This window comes from Nicotiana sylvestris, chromosome 8 (genome assembly GCF_000393655.2).
Source record: "Nicotiana sylvestris chromosome 8, ASM39365v2, whole genome shotgun sequence".
Lineage (NCBI taxonomy): Eukaryota > Viridiplantae > Streptophyta > Magnoliopsida > Solanales > Solanaceae > Nicotiana > Nicotiana sylvestris.
In genome coordinates this window covers 33,708,306-33,730,860 of record NC_091064.1, presented here as the reverse complement: position 1 = coordinate 33,730,860, position 22,555 = coordinate 33,708,306, and the positions used below count along the sequence as shown (strand labels likewise).

Genomic DNA, 22,555 nt, shown 5'->3' with positions numbered 1-22,555 from the left:
CCGAAGGGAGTATGTCATGTGTAGAAGTTTGAGATTGGCTTCAAAGTTTTTTAAAGGAATTTTTACCTCACGTAGCAAAGGTTGATACCTTATTTATTTTAAATAAATATCCTTTTAAAAAATTATATTTCATAGCTACCTTTTGATTCTTATAGCCAAATATCTATTTATGGTCACTTTCTACCCTTAAGCCATAAAATACCCTTTGTATTATTTTTCTCTCTCATTATTTCAGATTTTTCTCCACCCTCTTTTTTTCTCTCAACGTCAGTATTTCTCCATAAATACAATCATGATTCTCCACTGATTTATCTCTTTTGTCGAACGAAATTTTCGTTGCCAGTGGAGGTTTAAAATATGCTATTCGACACCAATATGCCTATTATTGTACTGTTATCGTCTCAATAACATGTAAATACGATAGTCAGAAAGTACGAATACCAATTTTGCCTGCTCTACTTTTTATGAGTTGCTGACTGGGAATCTGGGATTCACCCTTATAGAAGCTCGATGTTATTATGTCGGCCTAACAATGTCCAAATTAAGAGTGAGGTACGGTTACTATTTAGGAATTTCTCAATATTTTATGTTTCGTATTAATGTCGAAATCTGACATAGGGTAAATTGGGGCTGACAATAGAGGTTCGAAATCTGTTATCGATGAGACGATATTAGGGTTATTCTTGAATAAAGACGACGGAGTTTCCGGCTGAGCAACTTGAATAGTCTATTACTTTTTTTTCGTTGTATTTCAATGTATCTCGTTGTATTCTATGTATTTCATTGTCTTTTTTTTTCCATAGTATTTCAATATATCTCACTGTATTCCATGTATTTCATTGTAGTCATTGTCTCGCTATATTCCATGAATGTATTCGTATGTCTTTTTAAATAATATAATTTATGTATTTATGTATTCAAATTTATAATTGAGTTTGTTGAGTTATATTAGGAGTCTATTTGTGTTAATTGATTCAATTTCCGTTTAAAAATTGCTGAATAGACCATGATTTACGCTATTTACATTACTGTATTCACAAATACATATCGTGAATACAGTCGAATACTCCCCTGTTTCACGCCGAGTTTTGCTATTGTATTCATGAATAAAGTAGCTTAAATACATCGAATATACTCTAGCAAAACTGAAAATATAGCTATAGGAAGTAATATAGTAAATGGTAGCTACAGCTAGCTAATAACCAATAAATAATAGTGGTTTGTGAAGTTTTCTTTTTTTAAATGCAGTGGGCCTCTAAAAGCCTCTCTTATTGTCTGATTCAGCTTCCACGAAGAACCAAAAAAAAAAGTAAAAATAGCACGGTATAGCTAGTTTTCGGACTGGTCAATCAAAAATAGTCAGCGTTTACCAAGTCAATAAAAAATAACCACTATTTTGCTACAACAGAGACCGGTCCAACATAATATACTGGAGTTCGGTGCACATGTGTATGAACTCCAGCATATTATGCTGGACCGGTATATTTTGCTGGCTCCAGTATAATATACTGGAGACTGGAGCACCGGTGCTCCAAACTCCAGTATATTATGTTGGACCGGTATACTTGCTGGAATTCCAGTATATTATGTTGGAGTTTCAGCATACTTATCCTCGAACTCCAGTATAATATGATGGAGTTCAAGTATACTTATGCTGGAACTCCAGCATAATATACTGGCGTTTTTTCAGGGTTTTGAATAGTGGTTTCGCTCAAATTTATCTTTACATAAAAAGTGGCTAAATTTCGATTACTTTTGAAACTGGACTATTTTTGAACGACCAGTTGTAAATCTGGCTATTTTTGAATTTCTCCCAAAAACATTGCCTAGTACTGCACGAAACAAAAAGAAATGATTGATTATATGCATCAGACTAATTAATTTATCTGCAAGAGAACATCGTATACGTTAAACTACTAATATAAAACTAAGGCAATGACCACAAGATAGAACAATAATTAATATACTACGAACAACAAATGACAGGAGCCATGCATCTCCTATAAAATCCATTAGTTCTGAAGCATAGGGCACAGCACAATCAGAAGTTGAGAATGGAACTTAAACAAGCTAGTTCCTTCTTACTATTTCCGCCGTGTTTTTATGGAGAGAACACTACATCAATAAAGTGGCCAACATTTAAAGAAATACTGAGGTCAATAACCATTAGCACTATAATCTCTTCAAGTTAACGCTATAGTTGTTGATGTATCCCCAAAATTTTGGGGATACATCAACAATTATATCATAAAAATAATGCTCACCTGAATCAGTTATGAGATTGATCGTGCTGAATAAAATCTAAGGCTTTGTCCCTGGAGATAATGGTGATACAGCTAACTCTATTTTTGTGTATCACACCATATATCTTATCAGCTACTTTCACAAGCTCCGGCCTGAACGTTGTTGTAATAAATTGCATGCTACCCCTGTCTGCCAAATCACGAACCAAATCTAGAAAATTATAGTCAAAGGAAATAAGTAGGCTATGTTTCTCGAACTCTTCAAAAATGTTGTCCGGGTGCGTGTTGAATCCTCCAAAACTAGGGCTGTTTTGGAGGATCCGACATGGGGGTGTGGCAAAATTTTTTGAGAGTCAGAGCAACATAGATAGAGACGGTAGATAGAGAAGAAGGAATGCAGGAAATAATTTTAACTCTAGGAGGATACTCCCCACCGTTGTTCTGTAATGAGTATCTAGTGCTGCATCTATCTCATAAAAAAGATAAAATGGGGCAGGATCACATCTTTGTATGGCAAATATAAGTGCGAGCGCAACCACAGTTTTCTGACCCCCTGATAGCTGTTTCATTGACTGTGTTTCTCCTTGTCCAGTGAAGGACACCTATCGCAAGAACATCGAGTTAGACGAAAATTAGCTCACAAGATGCAGATTTCAAAGTTTGTAAACAGCACGGGATATCCATGACCATACTTTTTTTTTCCTGTGTGTGTGATTGTCAGAATTATCGGTCCAATATAGAATTCAATAACAACGAGAAATACATGGCTTCACTTTCACACCAATATATTTCTCAACCCTGCCCTCCATATCAGCACAAGGCGCATCATCATTAGGATCATTGTCATCATCCTCACCCCCACCCTTCACCCACCCCACAAAAAGAATAGAAGGGTATGGAGAGAAACAAGGGAAAAAAAACAGGACTAAAATTTCTTCCATTGATGAAGCATAAAAAGGGGAGCCTTGGAGCAATGGTAAAGTTGTCTTTGTGTAGGCTATATGTCACGGGTTCGAGCCGTGGAAGCAGCCACAAATGCTTGCTTAGGGTAGGCTGTCTACATCACACACCCTAAAGGTATGGCCCTCCCCCCGGCCCTGCGTGAATGCAGGATGCTTTGTGTATCGGGCTGCCCTTTGATGAAGCATAAAAAGAGACTAAAAAGAAAGGGAGTTCTAACAAGCAGATAAAAGGATGATTGCTTACTGCCTTTACTCCTGAATAACACAATCCAGAAACACACAAGTATAAACAAGATCAAACACATATGAAAAGAGATGGAGACACATGCTCTTGTCAGAGTTTTAAGATAAGACAGCACTCTAAACATTTTCCCGCTTCTCACTTTCAACAACCATGAATTTCACACGATTCCCTAACTCCGTCAATCATCTAGCTGGCAAATGGCACTCAAATGTATCAGAAATATGTACTTTGACATTCTGGTGCAAAAACACAAGCTATTTCATATTTATGATGCCAATTAATTGTACCGTTTCAACTGCATTCACACACTTGAAAAAGTCCAAACTGGACTCATATGACAGTTTATAATGTTTTGATGAAAGATGATTTGAAAGACACTCGTGCTGCAAGCTAAGGCCAAATAGCTTCAATGCAGTAATATTTTGTGAGATTATACCTTCTAATTAGTTATATGCTTTAGAGATTCTTCTACACGCACAAAGAAAATATTTAAAGAAGCAAATTATTCATTAGGTCTTATTCTAATATCCAATAGATTTTGTTAATTCAATTACCTAAAGGGCATCCTGTCAGGAAATTCAGCTCCTCTTCACCTTAGCTCGGAGTTTTAGCCACAGTTTATGATTATAGTTACTAACGGTTGTAAGTATATCTGCCTGTTTTTAGCTTCTAGCACTGAAAAGAAGATCTATACAAAATAAACAATAAAATAAAATAGAAGCAAAATAGAGTTCTCCATATTCAAATGCCAAAAAGGATATACACCAATTTAGAGAAGAGCAATACGTTTCAAAGGCATCAGAAGATAAAGGACCCAGTTCCCGAATTTTCTTCGAGTACTCTTCTTGCTTGGCAAGATAGGTGTTCCGTTTACTTAGTAGCTGCTCCAATGCTCTTGCTTCATCCTGAAGTGTATTCTGATACTTATCTAGATCCTATAAGAAAATTTTGTATTAGCACATAGCAAAACAGGCCACGTGAAGTTGAAATATAATGGAGAATATTTGCCTTCGGACTATCCTTTTCCTGTTTGATCTGCTCGAGCTTCTCGTTTCGTTCATCTATACTTCCAGAAACCTCTGTGCAGGCCATTTTTGTATTAAAATTTTTGAACATATACGATACCAAAGATTTTAAAATAAAAAAACAGGACTCACTTGCAAGCTCTTCAGTCAAATGGTCAACTAGTGAGACTGCATCCTTAAGTTCCTGATTCTTGCTCTCAACTTCACTCTGTAGCATATCAATGTCGACAGAAGAACTCATGGCCACTAACTCTTGTTTTTGTCTTTCAAGATTTGTTGACAGATTCATCTCAAGCTCCTCTATTCTAGTTTCAGTCTACAAAAGCCGATAAAAGTCAGCAAGTGATTTGTATCGATTATGTCATAAATTGACTTCAGTAATCCTGGCGTCAACAAACCTCTATCCGATTAGCCCCGCACACAATCAGCTTCTCCTTCAGAGTCGTGGTTTCACGGTTCAAGCGTGACAGAGAATCTCGCTCTTCTGGTGTTAAATGATCAACAAGTTCTGTTCCCATTTCATCTTGTTTCGTACCATACTATCTCTGATCTGATCGATTTGACTCAAAATATTACCAAGAAGTTTCTCCTGCAAAAACCAACAGTCTATGTTGAAGAAGAAACATCATTAGTGGCAAGAGATCCAAAAGTTTTTCAAGAGGAGGCACCTTCTTTTGAATAGATTTTAAGATGGATTGTCTCTGTCTGTCAGCATTACCGATATCTTGTTTAAGCTGTTCTAACTCAGACTTGTCATGAGACAGGGAAGGATCATTTTTCTGCTGCTCAGCCAAAAGTTTAATAATTTTCTGTTCTATCTGTGGGAAAAGCTAAGTGAAAGCATAAAAGGTAAAATGAATATAATGAACATCCTTTGAACACATGATAAATAAAACTGGAGACACCAAGAAAGGAGAAGTATATGACCTTGTTGTCGCTTGTAACTGTTTAATCCACACAAAAGGATTGTTCGCAACTCTTACAAAGTTAAAGGAAATAAGCGATGCATGTTCAATAGAGCAAAAAGGATAATTCTATTCCAACTTATATAAGGGGAAAACCCTAAATGACATATACATTAGTGCTGCACATATTGAAGTTTCACCAAGTCTTAAGTGCCCATTAACTGCTTTAAAACGTTTGAAGCTCAAGTGAGTAGACTTATGTTCTAATAGTTTTAGTCAACAGAGATCATACAACACACAGGCTGATATTGACAGGTTTCTGCCATTTCAGATTTTCCACCCTACATCTCAGTCCTTAACTTTCTGTGGTGTCTTAAACCAGCAGAATGACTTGATTATAACGTGGCAGAGCGATGCCAACCTAAAAATATCTCCATGCTGTTTAGTCCAACTTAAAGTGAATTGACAAATGGCTTTTTAGTGCGTCTCAGTCTCTATCTTTCAAATACATAGAAGCTACCATGAGTTCAATTCATAAGTTGTCCCCACCTAAACCCCCACAAGGAGGACATTTTAAGATTATTCAAACAATTTAAACAAAATGCACATGACATTAACCACTGTATCAAATGAAAGTGAATAGACCCTGGCACAACAGCAAATTGCTCCTTCAATGACCTCACAAGCTGGTCACATGTTCGAGGCATGGAAAAAGCCTCTTTGCACAAAAGGAAGGGGGAAGCTGTATATGCTATACGCCACTCTCCCCCTACCTCGCACTAGCCAAGGAGCACTTCGTGCACGGTAAGCCCCTTTAGCAAATTAAAATGATGAGCAAAGAACATTAGTGAGTGTTTCAGCAAAAACGTTTCTAGTTTGAGTTCAAACCATATCATCCGAGTAAAAGTTTCAGAGTTGCTAGCAACTACTTGTTTTCTAAAAGTTTCACAGTTGTTAAAACCATTGGTTTTGTGTCGTAGTCAAAGGTGTGGTATCCAGCACAAAATGAGTGGTGTGTGAAGAAGTCAAGGGAATCACCTTTGAGCAGTAGTAGAAGCAAAACCGAAAACAATAACATGCTAAAATAAAAGGAGTGCTGAACAATGTTAAAATCTAAATTTTAGTAGAGGTTGAAACTCGGTAAGGATATCTTGAAGGTTATTTCTAACTTCCTCAAGTTCACTCTTTTTCAGGTTGTTGGACACCGTATTCTGTTTGATGGTGCTCATAAACCTCAATTTTGAGCGTCTAGAATCATAAAATCCACCAGTCATGCCACCTCTTTTACTAACTTGGTCACCTGCATAAAGAAGTCCAGTCAGATCAGACTAATGCACATAAACACCAATCAAAGTATAAAGTGTCTCAAGTTCTAACCTTCCGGAGTAATACAGTCAAGCCCATGAATGCAAGCAACCCTGTTAGCAACATCCATATCTTGACAAATTACAGTTCTAGCAAACACCTGGCTGAGATAAATATAAGAACTCTTACAGGAACAAAAGACCTGAGAAGTAGCAACAGCTATACTGAATATGCAAAGCTAAAGGAACACAGATACGAAATGAACCATGGATGGTTACTTTACAATCCAGTCAAACTTTCAGTTAAAAGGGTAGAGAAGAAATAATGCAGCCAGAACCTAAAAGCTTCCCTTTTTTTTTGGATCATAGAAAAAGTGTATAAAGATCTAATAGAGAACTACTATCTAGCGGCATATGAACGAATATTGAAATTGTTCTGTTTCTAAACAGATTAGGCAAGTGAAAATCTACCATGAAAGCCCAAAGGACCAAACACAAAAGGCTGGTTAGGTCAGGGCTGAAGTGATTTGAGAATATTGCAATACAAAATGAAACTAAAATTTTTGGTAACAGACCTGCTCAAATGCCTTCTGATATATAGAAGCAAACGTCAAATTTTTCAGAAGCGGAATAACATCAGAGCTCTGTGGATAATTAACATGTGGAGCTTTAACCCTGTTCAGTGGAATAAATGTAACTCGTCCAGCTTTTTGTGCATTGAGGTGTCCGATAATTTTAGTTGATATTTCATCATTATCAACCACCACATGGAATAAGCTGCAAAGAAGAGAGAGTAAGTCGTGTGAGTATAAGCATCGAACGGATGCAAAGCAGTGTTGTAGGTTTGTAGCTTGGCAAGCAGCATAGGACAATAATCAGCAGCTCCTTGTCCTTGGCAGAACTTTTGCCAATACCTGTTTCCAGCAGTAACTTCAACAGCTGTAAAAAACTTTTCTTCACATTGAATCAACTGAAAAATTGGGCCATGTACTCCAGAGATTTCATACTCTCTGCATATCCTGAGAATTAAAACAAAAAAAAGGATGAAAAATCAAGCATGTTTTGCAGTAATACATGCCATTTAAGGTATGTAGGAACATAGAAATGACATAGTTAATCACCGTCCCAGTTCCGTCTTCTATTCCCTGTTCCCTCAGAACGAAGATCTAACAACCAATATCACGAGTGAAATAGATGCTTTGAAATGAGAAGGCCCCTATTCAGAGAGCGAAATTTTAAATGTCTCAATGTTTATTCTTTAATGTTATTTAGAAGTATATAGAGGACTTAAGAGCCTATCCATTTTCCAGGCTCATTTGACCGATCACAATTTTGTTTTGTATATTTCCTATTTATGTTAGCTCTTATTGTAGCTATTCAAATGGTACCACCACCTAGGTAAGCTTTTTCCTGTGATCTAATCTTTTAACCTAATAGACATTATATAATACTAGACTTAGCGTGTCTCTCATGAATAGGTCTTGCCGGTTGTGACACGAAACACCTATATTTCACTGATACATCACAGTTCCTAGTATATATTATTTCTTTTGCTCCAGAAAAATTTATTTCTTCAAGTATCTCAACTCTTGATAACAAACACTTCTACAACTGGTTTAGGATCAAGAGTCAAGACCAAGGTATTCGACTGGACCATCCTCCCAGGTGAATACACAACGCCCATCACATGAATTTATGAAAACACCTAGTTATACCAAGAGCAATTTGAAGCACCAAACTACCCAACAAAAAGTTGCGTAAACAAAATCGTAGACTTCATACCAGGAAATTTGCCAATCGGGTGTTAAATATTAGAAGACCAGATTACTTTTCGTTGATGAAATCAAGGGTAAAACAAAAAGTACCAAGCATATAAAATTGGAACTACATAACCCAAGAATGTTACATAGATGACATGTTATAGAGGTTACTCACAACAGGAATTGCATAGTCTAGGCTTTTCTCAGCCTTCATAACTTCAGCCTTGAGCCGTTCAATTTCAGTAGTGAGCTCAGCTTCCTGTTTCCACATGGACCTGAGACGAACACAAATACGAAATTGCAGAATTCAGATAATTCTAGATAAATAATGCTGCTCGAAAACACTCATATAAGCCTTACATAACTGAATAATCATACTTCCGCTCATCATGCAACTTGTCTCGCTCCACTTTATACTGATTATAAGCTTTTAGGTAGCCAGATATGAGGGATTCTTTTTTGTCCGCTTGAACTTTACGATGGTTAATTATATCATCTTGATCATTCATGTCCTTATTGAGCTGATCAATTTCATCTTGAAGCTTTCTCTCCTGAGATAGAAAAGGAGTTAAGACAATTAAGTAGAAAATCATATTGATGGTAATAAGAATTAACCTTTTCCTCAGTTTTGTTGTTAACATGAAGCTTCTTATTTAAGACGGACACAAAAGATAAACGAACATTTGACAACTAAAGAGAGAAAAAAGGAGCTTCCTACTAAGAAATGCACATGACAGGAACAATCCATGACAAAATGGACAAGATCAATAACCTCTGAGATGCACTTCCTTGGACTCTTTATGTCTTGGGCCGATGCCCATCTTTCATGTATCGCTTTTACCTGAAAGAATTAGTCTTCTTTTTTTTGGCCGGGAACATAAGAAAATGAAACCCTAACATTGTTCATCTTTACCTTGCACTCACATGCATCACCCACATTCTAAACTTGGTGCATTTGCATATACTTTTAATCATAAGTATTCTGTCATACTATTTGCAAATGCATTTGTATCAAGTTACATATTCAGCATATATTGATAAACAAAGCCTCCAAAGCGACAAGACACTTTAAATACAACATGTAGCACAGAGTCCTCAACCATTCATAAATCAAAGTATTGAAGAGTAAGAAAACGCTGCAATAGCTCCATGTGCTAACAAATTTTAACAAGGAATATTACCTGCGTTGAGTTTGAAGATAAAACTTGTTCATATTCATCAATTTCCTTCTGGAGCCATTTGTCCCTAGCAGCTTTGTTGGCAAATTGGGTGGCACGGCCTTGTTTCTGGAAAAGAATGCTGAGTTTCATTTCACGATCCATAATCCTATTTAAGACACCATGATTGTCAAATCTACAGTTATAATCAGTCTAAGTTAAAACAGAAACCAGGAAGATAAATACAAGACAGTCACATACTATGAAACAACTTGACCAAATATTTTGCATCTTTGGTGCACATAAAGCTATGAAATGAACATCAACATCAATGGATACAAATAGGATTATACTCATACAGAAAAAGCACGGATACAAATATGATTATATTCATACAGAAAAAGCCAAGTATCAGAAGCAACCAACAAAAAAAATAAGAAAACAGCCATTGATTATTTTTCTTTTTGTCCTTGATGAAATAGTTTAATGGAGCCCAAGACCCATAAAACATTTTTCTATTTTGAAACTTCATATGCTCGAGGACCAGAACTCTTATTGGAGGAAAAATAAAAACTTAATGTTTTATTCTAATTTCTGAAATTTTGGCTATCAGACTCTAGCTTGTTCAAAAAAGTGCCTCATATAATCGATATACCCTCTAGTAATGTCCTCCTCCTCTTTTACTTGTTTCTCATGCAAAGGCTTGATATCATTGAGAGCATTCTTTGTTTCCTGAATTTCTCTCTCCAGAAACATCAGTTGTTTGTGTGCATCATCCTGAATCCCAGAAAGCATAAAATGACAATTTATCCTTATCGTATTTGCCATTATAATCATGCAGTTGGGAAGAACAATTATTGTCATACAATAAAAGAGTACTTTAGCTTTAATATTTGTAGACATCTTCTCTTGAAGGTCTTTATAATCAAGATCAAGCTTGGTGCGCTTTCTGATAACCTCTGTCCGCTGTTTCTCTACTGCTTCTTTCCCCTTGCTTAAATTTTGAATTTCTTTTGTCAGATCTTTGGACAACTTCTCCAGCTCCTTGGACTTTTCGTGAGCCTTATACATCTCAGTAGAGTTCTCAGACACTTTCTTCCGAGCCTCGTCTACCTGCAATTGATAGGTTAGAACTACAAGAGCAAACTTTCACATTGATATTTCAACTCTGCTATTTGAGTACTCTACCTCATTTAATCTCTGGCGTGCATCATGAAGTTCTTTGTCAAAAATCGTGTATTCCAGAGATTTGCGCTGCTTGTCAAGCTGTTGATATTTTTTCAGTTCCTCCTTCTCTTGTTCAAGCTCATTCAATTTCTCGTCCAAGTATTGTGCCACTTGAATTATTTGCTTTCTCTTGTTACCTGATTCACAAAAATGTTAGCAACAAAACATTAATATCCAAGAAGCATAAATTTCAAAAATAACGTGCCAGTTTCCTGCATGAGTTTTAAACTTTCTCGGCGCCTCTCTTCATAAACATGTGCCCCACCAATTTCTTCCAACAGATTAAGCCGTTCTGAGTCTTTCATTAATGTCAATGACGCAATCTGCAAGAAAACAAGAGGAGACTATAAGACACGAATAAGAAGTAGAAAAACAATATTAACGTAATGTACCTTTCCCTGCTGCACAACATAATAGGGATCAGACCGAGAGAACCCAGCACTTTCCAGCAAATTCTGGACCTCTTTCGTCCTGCAACATAAAGAAAGATTCTATCACGCAGCTGACAGCAGAGGCAATGAACAACACTCATAAACTACTTACGTGATATGTTTTCCGTCCAAGAAATACTCATCCTTCTTGAGACCGATTGTTCTTCTCAGCCACTTCCTCCTTATCAACCTGTCAAAATGTAATAATATTTCAACATCCACAACATAGTAAATATCTGTTCCACAGTTGCCAACAGAAGCCGTCACATCTTAAGTTCACAGGCTATTCCTGCAAACAATTGGTTTCAGATACTTTAGCCAAAGGTACTAATGAATGTATAGTTCTCAAATTTTCATGGGCCGAGAAAAACTCTACTTTACAAACTTGCCTGCCTCCGTTCAACCTTTCTGCCCCACCTATACTACTATTGGAGGATTTTTTTCTTATTTAGTAGATTTAGACAACTTTTCTAATGCCAGGAAGAGAGTACAGAAAGGCTTGTTAATCCGTATGGGAATGCGGATAAAGAGAAAGAGACTGAAGCAGCGGGGCCTGATAGAGAGACCACCGCCCTGAGGCTGAACTTAAACCTTATGTGTAAGGGTTGTCTCATTGAGCTGCAACACAAAGTTGAATACCCAAAAGTCAACCTTCCGCTATGAAATGAAGGAAGAAAACAACAGCTTTAGCGCCAGCGCTCATCCCTTGCTTGGTTCCCCCGTGAGGGAAAGCATATAATTTTCTTCTTCTTGATCAAAGCTCTATCTCTCATTCAGCCTTTCGCAAGCTTCCTTCAAAAGGCACGAATACTCAGATTGAAAACTGAATGGCCAAAATTATACTCCATATATAAGCCAACTCCAGCAGATTAGAAACCAATGATGGCAAATATAGCAAGGCCAGGACTGCTAGTCCAGAAAAAATGGCATAAAGGTGCATATAGACAACACTTTACCGGCATTCGATTGTCTGAATTATCAACTACAATTTCCACGAAAGCAGATAATACTTGGTGACCTGCTCCTTCCTGTATGGTAAAAGGGGAGATATTAGAAACATTGTAAATGTATTAAAGGGCATGAATTACTGCAGATTTCTAAAGATTAAATACTGAACATACATGAAGAAAAGCCTGCCTTTCTTCACTGTGCAGGTTATGAAAGAGGTCACTTACGACAAAACGAATCGCTGCACAACAGAATAAATAAATTATTTAATTAAAGTAACATGGACTCATCAAACTATCAATAAGCCAGAAAAACATCAGGGTAACCCACCATGGAAAAAGTTCGACTTGCCAGATCCATTCGGGCCAACTGCACACAGAAGAAAATTTAAAACATCTCTCAGTTCAAACAAAAATGTGGCACACTAAACTTCACCAAGGTATAAATGACATTACCAACAGAGTTAACTTTCGGACTGAAATCTTCAGTGGCTACTTGTTCCCGATAGCTCTTAAATCCTTAGATGATGACCTACAACAGAAGAAATACACCCCATATAAAAAATTGCTAAGAAAACACCCTTGCAAAATCAGCATCCAAACAACATGTATATTAATAGACACAATTAATTGTTTACACATATTTAGGGCCATAGATTAATAATTACCTGTTGTACATACATGTTGACAGTCCCTCACTATTCTATCTCTGCAGAAACAACAGCAACCGAACAAAAAATTAAATAAACAAAATTCAAAATTACCAAAATCAAATAATATTACTCCTACGAGAACAACAACAACAACTAAGAAGCCCATTAAATTCCCACAAGTGGGGTCTGGGGAGGGTACGATGTACGCATCCTTACCCCTACCCTTGAAGGGCAGAGAGACTGTTTCCAATAGACCCTCGGCTAAAGATTACTCCGATGAGATATTCATAAAATTAAAAAGAAGAGCTGAAGATTATCCAAATTACAATTAAGAAAAAAGGAAAAATCATCACCTGACAAAACAGAGAAGTAGTAAATAAGCAGAAATTCGATGATACAAATTGCATTTTACATAGTTTCCATCGTTTACAGTTTAGTCCTAATTTTCTATTCCTATTCTCCTAATTCAGCATCACACAAGCATCAAGATTCAAACTACAGTTTTCCGGCTCAATTGCTGGCTACAATTCTCCCACCGTTCCTGCAGATTCACAACGACATTACCTGTAATGGGCATCTAATAACTCCATCTACGTCTCCGGCAGAGGAATCGACAGCGTTTCACATAAATTCTCCTTCTCTCCAGGTGAAGGGAATTGGAAACAAAGGAAAGATATCTGTGCAATATCGGTCGAACCAACTTTGTCACCTTCAATGGAGGATCAACTATATTAGCGCGAGACTTCAAAAATATGTGCACAAACTGTTCGATGAAATGCCAACTGATGAGGAGGATGGTATCAACAGTAGCAAGGAGAATCGTGTACTACAGTTGATGTAGCAAGCTACTGACTGCGAATTTATTGTTTCTGTTGCCATTAATTTCAGTTTGACAAAAGGTTGAGCAGAATTCTATTGTTGTTGCGACGTCAGCTGGTATCCAGAAGCTTCGTTGAAGAGGAATATATCTGAAGTAGCCTGGCCATTGAAGGACATAATGTTTCCCACTTATGAGCCGCAATCAGAAGTAGGCGGTGGTGATTTTGATATGGCTGAGTACATAGATGAGACAGAAATTCCACAGAAGAGGTAACGATTGGCAGAAGCCAAACCATTGGAGGAGAGAAAGCCTTGTTATTTTCTCCAATTAAGAAGGTGAATTCCGAACCCATTGATTTTTTTTCTCGATTTCAGGCATAGGAAAATTCTATGAAGAAGGCTCACAAGGTGCTTGAGGAAATGCCAAAGTGGGATATGAATTTTTGAGTTCCATTGATTAGTGGGTATTCACAAAATAATGGAGCAGAGGATACTTGTAATGAGAATATTCTTGCTTCTAATCATTCAGAAACAGTAGTAAAACTGAAAGAATCACTTAACATTATTGGAAGAATTAACGAAGAAAACAAGGAGATTGAAGCATATCAGAATGTAGAAACGTATTCCAATGACGAGAAGGGTGTTGGAGAATTTAAGGAGGTGAAAATTGATGATTGCAGCGGCCTGAAGGTTGAGAAATTGGTGTCACCAGCTAAGAATGGTGCTCTGTTTGAGAATACAGATTTTTAATTTTTTTTTTTTATTTGCACCGGGTGTCCGAGTCTCTTCGAGCCCCAACTATTCCCGGGGGTGCACAGGCCCTCCGCAAGGAGTTTCCCGCAAGTGCACCACGGTTAATTCAGGTTTTACCCAGTCCGATGGCCCTCAGAAATTGTTTGCACCCAGTGGGTTTCGAACTTGAGACCTTGAAAGGGAGCAAACCCCAAGGCTCAAGTCAATTGCCACCAGGCCAACCCCTGAGGGTTTGAGAATACAGATTTTGCTAAGAGGAAGAAAGGAATGATATGCCTCATTTCCGCATTCTCTTTGGCAAATGTAAACAAGAGGGTAGAATGTACGCAGCCTCATCAAAATTGTTTCTGATAGACCCTCGGCTAAAGAACTCTTTGGCAAATGTGCTTAGTGTAAACCAGAATAATCTTTGCTTGATGCTTGTGGTAATTGGTGCAAAAGAATGGATTGTTCGGTCAAGCTACTTGTAAAAGTAGCTGTTATAATTGTTGTTTCCTGGAACCTGATGACCTTTTGCTGTATTAAAACCTTATGGCCCGGAAATACGTGGAGGATTGCTACTGCAAGCAATATCATAATAAACATGCTTGCCAAAGGTGAAAAAATGGAGCGTGCATTGGGGCACTTCAAGAACATAAATTTTATAGATATTTTAACATGCAATATGAGGTATGTCTGCAGTTTTCACAATGTTCAGTAGAATGAGAATAGATGGAATTATGGCAGATGTTGCCAGCATTTTAGGCAAGACAGGGGGAAGAGTTCAATGGATGCATTATCAGGTTCAATTTTAAGTCAAGTGTCCCTGTTAAATATGGAGTGATGGGAATGGTCTTCGAAACTAGGAGTTTAAGTAATGCTATCCAGGTCTTTGAGCACACGAATATTAAACACATGCCATGGACAAATAATATCTGCATATAGAATGTATGACAAAGGAGGGAAAACTCTCACATCTTTCCAACAGACGGAGACTGGTATTGTCCCCAATCAAATTCTTTTTGTCGCCACCACCCACACATGTTTCCTTTCTGCTTTGTTGCAAGCAGGTCATGCTTGTTTTAACCAAATGAGAACAGGGCACAACAATGGGAACTGGATTAAAAAGTATGCTTGCAAATTGAGTATTGGGAAAAATTGAGTTTACATATTAAAGTAGAATAAAGATGACGTGTCAAGACACGTAGACTAGTCAAAGAGTTACAGCTGGAAAAGAGACACGAGTTGCAACAGATACGAGCAAAGGCAAAGGAAGAGGCACGGGCAGATATTCAAAGGACTCGGCGCTCGTACCTATTTAAGTCATTTAGGTCCAGGAATCAAGGGGAATGAATCTGACAATATATGAGAGTGCAAATACAGTATTTAATGAGCATTAAATACAGAATACGTTAGAGAATCTGTATTAAATACAATGATTGTGTAACGTAGCATTCAATGTCTTTAATTACTCATAATAGCCTTATGACAAGGGCAAAACGCATATCTCCCAAATAGCTATAAAAGGGAGATAACTGATCAATTGTGGGGACACAAAATACTATCTGAATATATTGATTTATTTGTTTTCCTTCTGATTATATTATTGCTAGCCAAATTACTTTCTTTCATATATTCTTTTGATTATCAGTAACCCGAGTTCTTCTAAATTAAAGTTTTGACCGAAATTCCATTTTTTAGTTAAACAAATGTAGCACTCGAGCACCTGGTTCATGTGGACCAAGTACTTTTAACGCGGAACACAAGTTTATGTATAAAACTTCTAAAATTACAACATAAGTTTAATGTTAAAAAAACTTAAAGGTTGAATCCATAAAACTTAAATCCTTCGTAATTTTTTTTAATCACATTTTGATTAAGAGGACCTTATCATTTCTATGCCACTACAGTAGGCAAGTATATGGGAATCAATGCATTTTAGTTGTCTGTACATAGAAAGAAGTATCACCTTTCAAACTTCACTTTTGAGTGCAGTGAAGATGGAAAATAAAGTATGGAATCTTACCTTTCTTGTGGAGGAGTAGAACGAGCGAGCATATGCTCCACAAGACATACCGAGAACGAGCGAGCGAGCAAGTCGTGACTGGTTGAGGGGGTGGGTGGAGTGGGGAGTTTATAAGTAGGGTAAAAATTTATTATATACTTACAACGTGATGCGAGGCGTTTTATCTAATAAATTATATTTTGAGAGACTTTTAGAATTAACGAAAATAAATAAACATGCTAAGCAATTGATAATAGACACAATTTGCCTTCAAATTGAATGCGATCTTTATATACCAATGATTTTATAAGGTAAATTAACATTGATTACCAATGATTTTATTTTTACACTTGGCACTAAAAATAGATTTACATACTATACCAAAAAAGATCCCTTCACACATTCCCTGCGGTAATTAACTTGCTTACAATAAAATAAAATCCCTAAATTAAAACATTTCCCTTAAAGAGATCATTATCATATACTAACAATTCTCCCAAAAGTTCTCGTTTCTATACTCCGTATCCTTATCTCCATATTATGTTTGTCTAATATAATTCTATCTTTTTGGGCTGTGTTCTCTAGAAAATATTTGCTAAGATGTAATAGTATATATATATATATATATATATATATACATAATGTGTTGAAAGTGAAGATATAAATCATATAATAAATTACGGTTTGATATTTTCCATAGTAATTGTATATACCTATTACAAAACTACTACATACACACACTTACCTGTTTCAGTGGGATAAATAAAAGGGAAACATGATCCCGCATTTAAAGGGAGTATACGTTTAAATTAAATGGAATTAATTAGGATTCTATCGGTTGTGCATAATTTGGTAAATACTGAATTACCGCACCGAAATAGAAAATTTTGGTATTTGATATTCGATATGGTAATTGGTTTAAGTTTTAAAAAAAATAGTATTAAATTTGAAAATACTGAAATACTGATTCTGTACTGAAATATATATATTACACAATACACATATTATTAATTATAACATAAATATAAAAAATCTAAAATTTTACTTTCCTTTATTATCTAAATTCATCAATTAACTCTAAACAAGTAACAATGCATTTCTAATGATCAAATTTATTCCTTTATATGCAGTTTTCTCTCTGTGGGCTGATATTTGTTGGTTTTGGATAAAAAATTTGTCAACAAACGTTTTTACTTTTGAGTACTTTAATTAAGAATATTACAGTCTATGACTTTTAGTATTCAAACTGAATAAACCGAAGTTACCCTAGAAGCCGAAACCACAAGGAGAAAACCGAACCGAATAAGCCGAAACCGCAAGGAGAAAACCGAACCGAATAAGCCGAAACCGCAAGGAGAAAACCGAACCATACCGAATTAATTTAGGTACGGTATTGGCATAACATTTTAAGAAACTGAAAACCGAAAAAACCGAACCGAAATGTCTAAAGACCATACCGTATCGACCGACAAACACCTCTACCCAATTGTGCTAGTAAATAAAATGTAAAAAAGTGGTAAAAAAAACCTATAAAATTGGTACCGCCTGAAATCTTTTTCAATCATTAGTATTTATTGAAAAATACTTTAAAATTTGTCTACTAAGGTAAATTTCCCTAGAAGCTACTTTTCGCTAATCCAAACGCCAAATGGGATCTAAATAGTTGTTTTCTTTTATTTTGTGTGTTTTAGAAGGAGGGAAAGAGCAACGCGTAACTCTTCATCCAACTTGGATGCATACACTCTCCGTAACTGTTACTGATGCATATTTTACAAATTACTAATTACGTAATTACTAATGAAAAGAAAGGCACGTGGTGTACGCAGTGGCGGAGCCACCTTGTAGGAAGGGGTGTCAGGGCATCTCTGCAGCACATGAACTCATTAGAGTTGATGGAAACCGAACCGTTAGTTAGGACTAAATGCATACCATTTTTTCATAGTTAGAACACTATTAATATTAATGCACCACATGATACATATATAAAGGACGAACAGGAGATAAAGCCACTTTCTGTAAGAGCACATTGTTAAGACTTAAAAAAAAAACTAGTTGAGAATGGAATTGGGATGACATTGCTCCTTTTCTCTCTTCATATAGTAAACGCGGTAATAAGATAAAACTGACTGCTGCTTAAATATGGTGGTGTGATGCTGTGGTCTAAGTAGTATGATGATCAAACGTGATATACTGCTTCCATTAAAGGCAACATCTGATATATTAAAGTCGAACAACATGCGATTATGGGTGTTGAACCTTCTTAGTGTGTTTATGTATGAATGTGTCTTGAATGTTCCTAGTGTGTTTATGTACAATCTCATGTAAAATTTAACCAGCGTACGAATAATCTTCTTTTATAACTCGTATTTGAAGGATGAAAGTACATGGTTAAAGAATCATCGCTGCTCCATCCTTGAGCAAAATCACTTTAATATAAACAAAGTACCATCTTCATCTAATTTGCATACTAGTAATTGGTTGCACCAAGAAGGGGAGCCTTGGATCAACGGTAAAGTTGTATCCAGCAGCCACTAATACTAGCATTAGGGTAGGTTGTCTATATCACACCCCTTCGGGTGCGGCCCTTCCTTGGACCCTGCTTGAATGCGGGATGCCCTTGTACACCAGGCTGCCCTAATTGGTTGCACCAACTTTCCTTTAACAGTCAATACTAGTAATTGGTTCTGAAGCAGGAAGATAATTTCTCCTCTGGGAACAGAATAGCAATGAAGGACAATAGCTGAGCCATACGCTACCAGGATCTTTCGGTCAGAAGTTTTGGCAATGGTCAGAATCCTTTGATCAACCTAGATAGTCATAACTCTATGATGGCCAGTTACTACTAATCGATACACCTATCTTAGCTTTTGCTATAAATCTTGCCAAGAGATGGAGTTAAGTTATTATCTAAAATGGAAAAGGGCGAGGAGAGATAGACCTTCTACTTATGTTTCGCTCAATTTCTTGGGTTGGGGTGGAAGGGTAATTGTCCCCTTGCCCTCGTGATGAGTCTTTTTTCGGATTGAATTGACTTTGATATCGACGATGAAAACAACTCAATATTGGGTTGATCTTTCCAGGTATATGTTCCAGAAAAAAACAAGGGCTGCCAGAAGGTATATTTAAGTGCAACCTCAAAATGGCCATTTCCTGCTGTGAGTGATTTAACTTCACAAGTACTGCCAGTTATTGTGATTGTAACAGTACAGAGGCATCAAGCTAGGGTCCCTGAAGTCATTTTGGTTGTAAATGAAACCACTGTCTATAAACACATTAGGGTATGTCTCCAATTCGTTTTCTGCTAGCATATCACTAAGTTAATTTAGCAGTAAACTACAACTCTCCAATGCATTATCCAGCTCACAACAGATCAGAGAGCAAGTCATTAAGCACACACAGAGACGCCATTGTCTACATGTAAGCATTAGAATGGTTGCTCATTGCCTATCATTTTCATGGGAACAGTTAATCTGCAGTTTTCACCCTCACCATCACAAAATGTATGATATTCCAAGCGGAAAAATCATCTACAAAAAAGAAGAAAAAAATAATAAACTCGAAGCGTGAGATAGAATGAAAGGTTAAAACAACACACAAATTTGTATCTGCCCATCAAGTATAGAAAGCTTGACCTGAATCATGATGTTAGATCCAAAGCCTCATCTATTAGATGATTAACCAGATTGAAAGTTTGAACATCTTGTAACGAAACCAGGAGTAACAAACGACATGACAAATCAAAGAAAGATGGAGATTACTATAAAGATATTTTAAGTATATAACTGCAGATTATGTATGCATAAGTTGAACAAGTCCTTTTTGCACTAAATGTATGCTCTAGCAAAATGAAGGATGTTCCTGCAACACAACTACAAACCGTATTGCAAGATCCTGAGAAAGCACAACCATTTCCTCTTTGTTCTAATCAAATAACATGAATATAAAAATAGTATCCATTCGCAATAAAAATAAACAAACTTAGATAAAGTTTCAACATTGTGCACAAAATTAATTAGCCATGAGTATTAACAGCTTCCCATAGCAGATTCCTAGCCTGCATTGCTGCTACCCTAAGTGTCCTTATTGTCCACCTATTGGCCTCAAAGAAAGACAAACTCCTGTAGGACAAATTGTGCTTTTTGCATAGCTCCTGTACAATAGGAGAAATTTTCCTCAATTGGCACCTAGGCAACCTTGGAAATAAATGATGCTCAAGCTGGAACTGCAATCCTCCAAAGAACCAATCCATTTGGGGAGAACAAGCAATGTCAATAGTCCCAGCTGTTTGTTTCTCAAACCAATCGTTCCCCTTGGGCTGTCCAACATAGACATCGGCAGCAAAATGATTCAGACAGAATTGAACATGTTGAATCCCTGTCACAACAAAGCTTATGAGGACAAATAACACCCTTTCTGTCCAATTAGGCAAGGTGGAAACAAGAAGCGGAAACCAAGTCCAGAAAACCATGATCCCCAATATGTTCATAAGTCTATCAGTCACTTTTCTCTTTGAGAATAATAGCAACAATGTCTGAAGAAACAGATTCACCCTGGAAACACAAACGATTGGATAGAACGTAAAATGCTGATAGCTGACAAAGAATTTAGCCATGGGATCGAACGTGAGCTCTCTTCCATAGAAGGTAGAGTTCAATGATTTAAACAAACTCGAGGACACCGCAAAAACAGGCAAGTGCTGAAGATCAGGGTCATAATCGAGGCTATTGCAGGCGACATGATGAGCATTATGTGTCCAATTCCACCAAGCAATACTAATCCCAGTGATGCAATTCCCTGCTAGAATTTGTACCAATTTGTTGAAACCGCGAGTTGTCATAATTAAGTAATGACCAGAATCATGACCCAAGTAAGAAACCTGCATCCAAGCCAACCCCAACAATCCTCCACAAAGCATGCGAATCCAGAAACTATTACTATAAAGAACACCATAAACAGTCAAGAAAAGCAAAAATGCTACAAAACATAAGGAATAAATCACCCCATGGCCTTTCTTTTCAAACAAACCGGCTTTAGCAAACTCAGAACAGAGTTTCCTATAATCCCTGGATACCTCAGATACCTCGTAATCCTCCAAATAATAGCCAGTAAAGAACTTGTTAAGATATTTCCAAGCAGTACCTGGATGGAAAGCAATGAATGCATCAGTTGCTTCTTGACCAGCCAGATTAAGAATAGGGATATCTCCACCTGGATGTTCCTTTATCCAATTTGTCGCATTGTAAATTTTCCCCTGTATAGAGATCCACAAATCATCTGCTTTGTTATGCTTCTTTAACTCCTCAGCGGTAATGTACTTCTTAGAATCCCCCATTGTTACAAAAGAACACCAAAGTTTCAATCTTTTTCTTTTTAATAAGTAAACAGACACCAAAAGTATGAATCTATTCAAGAAAATGAGAAATGCAGGACAGATCTAAACATTAACGATAAAACAAACCCCAAAATGTATTTTTTGAACAAAAGAATAAGATGGGGTTGGTTCTTTATAGGGTTGCTTCGATCTGGTTCCTCAAAAAATTTGAACAGTGTCGATGCTTAGAGGGGAAGTTTTGATGCCTAAAGAGGATATGAGAGAGAGGAATGTGCCGAGACGGTGGGTTTTAAATGGTGTACACTTGGAATATTTGCTCATTTTTTAAGGAAAAAAAAAGGGGTGTCACCAGTGTTTCATAGATTTCTTTGCATTTTACACCCCTAAATTCAGAAGTGGAGGCAGAATTTTCACAAAATTTATATATTATAATCTTATATATAATGTAATTATCTCGTAGAGGGATTCGAATATTCCCCTCTTCTATGATTTATTATGTGTTTGCGCTCATGGATAATTCAGGAAAAAGAATATCTTTATTATTCCGCAATTAAATAAACGAATTACTCCATCCGTTTTAAATTTTAATTTATATGAACTTATTTGATTAGGCATGTAATTTAAGAAAGAATAACCATAATATTTGTGCAACTATAATTCTTTTGAAACTTATAGTATTAAACATGCCGGAGTGATTCTATTGCAATAAAAACTTCTCATTGAAAGTAGAATTGGATGTTTAAATTAAATTATTTTCTTATTTATAAAGAGATCATTCTTTTAGAACGGAATAAAAAAAATAAATGCAA

At 36.6% G+C, this 22,555-nt stretch overlaps 1 protein-coding gene and 1 pseudogene across 1 annotated transcript; both read right to left on the bottom strand.

Moving 5' to 3' along the window:
* Positions 1–1,980: 1,980 nt before the first annotated feature.
* LOC104236343 (structural maintenance of chromosomes protein 3-like) lies at positions 1,981–15,322 on the bottom strand (annotated as a pseudogene).
* Positions 15,323–20,151: 4,829 nt separating this feature from the next.
* Positions 20,152–22,036, bottom strand: LOC104236342 (delta(8)-fatty-acid desaturase-like). Its single transcript, XM_009790255.2, has one exon. The coding sequence runs from the start codon at positions 21,744–21,746 to the stop codon at positions 20,427–20,429; it is 1,320 nt and encodes a 439-aa protein (XP_009788557.2). The 5' UTR covers positions 21,747–22,036; the 3' UTR covers positions 20,152–20,426.
* Between the last annotated feature and the right edge of the window lie 519 nt (positions 22,037–22,555).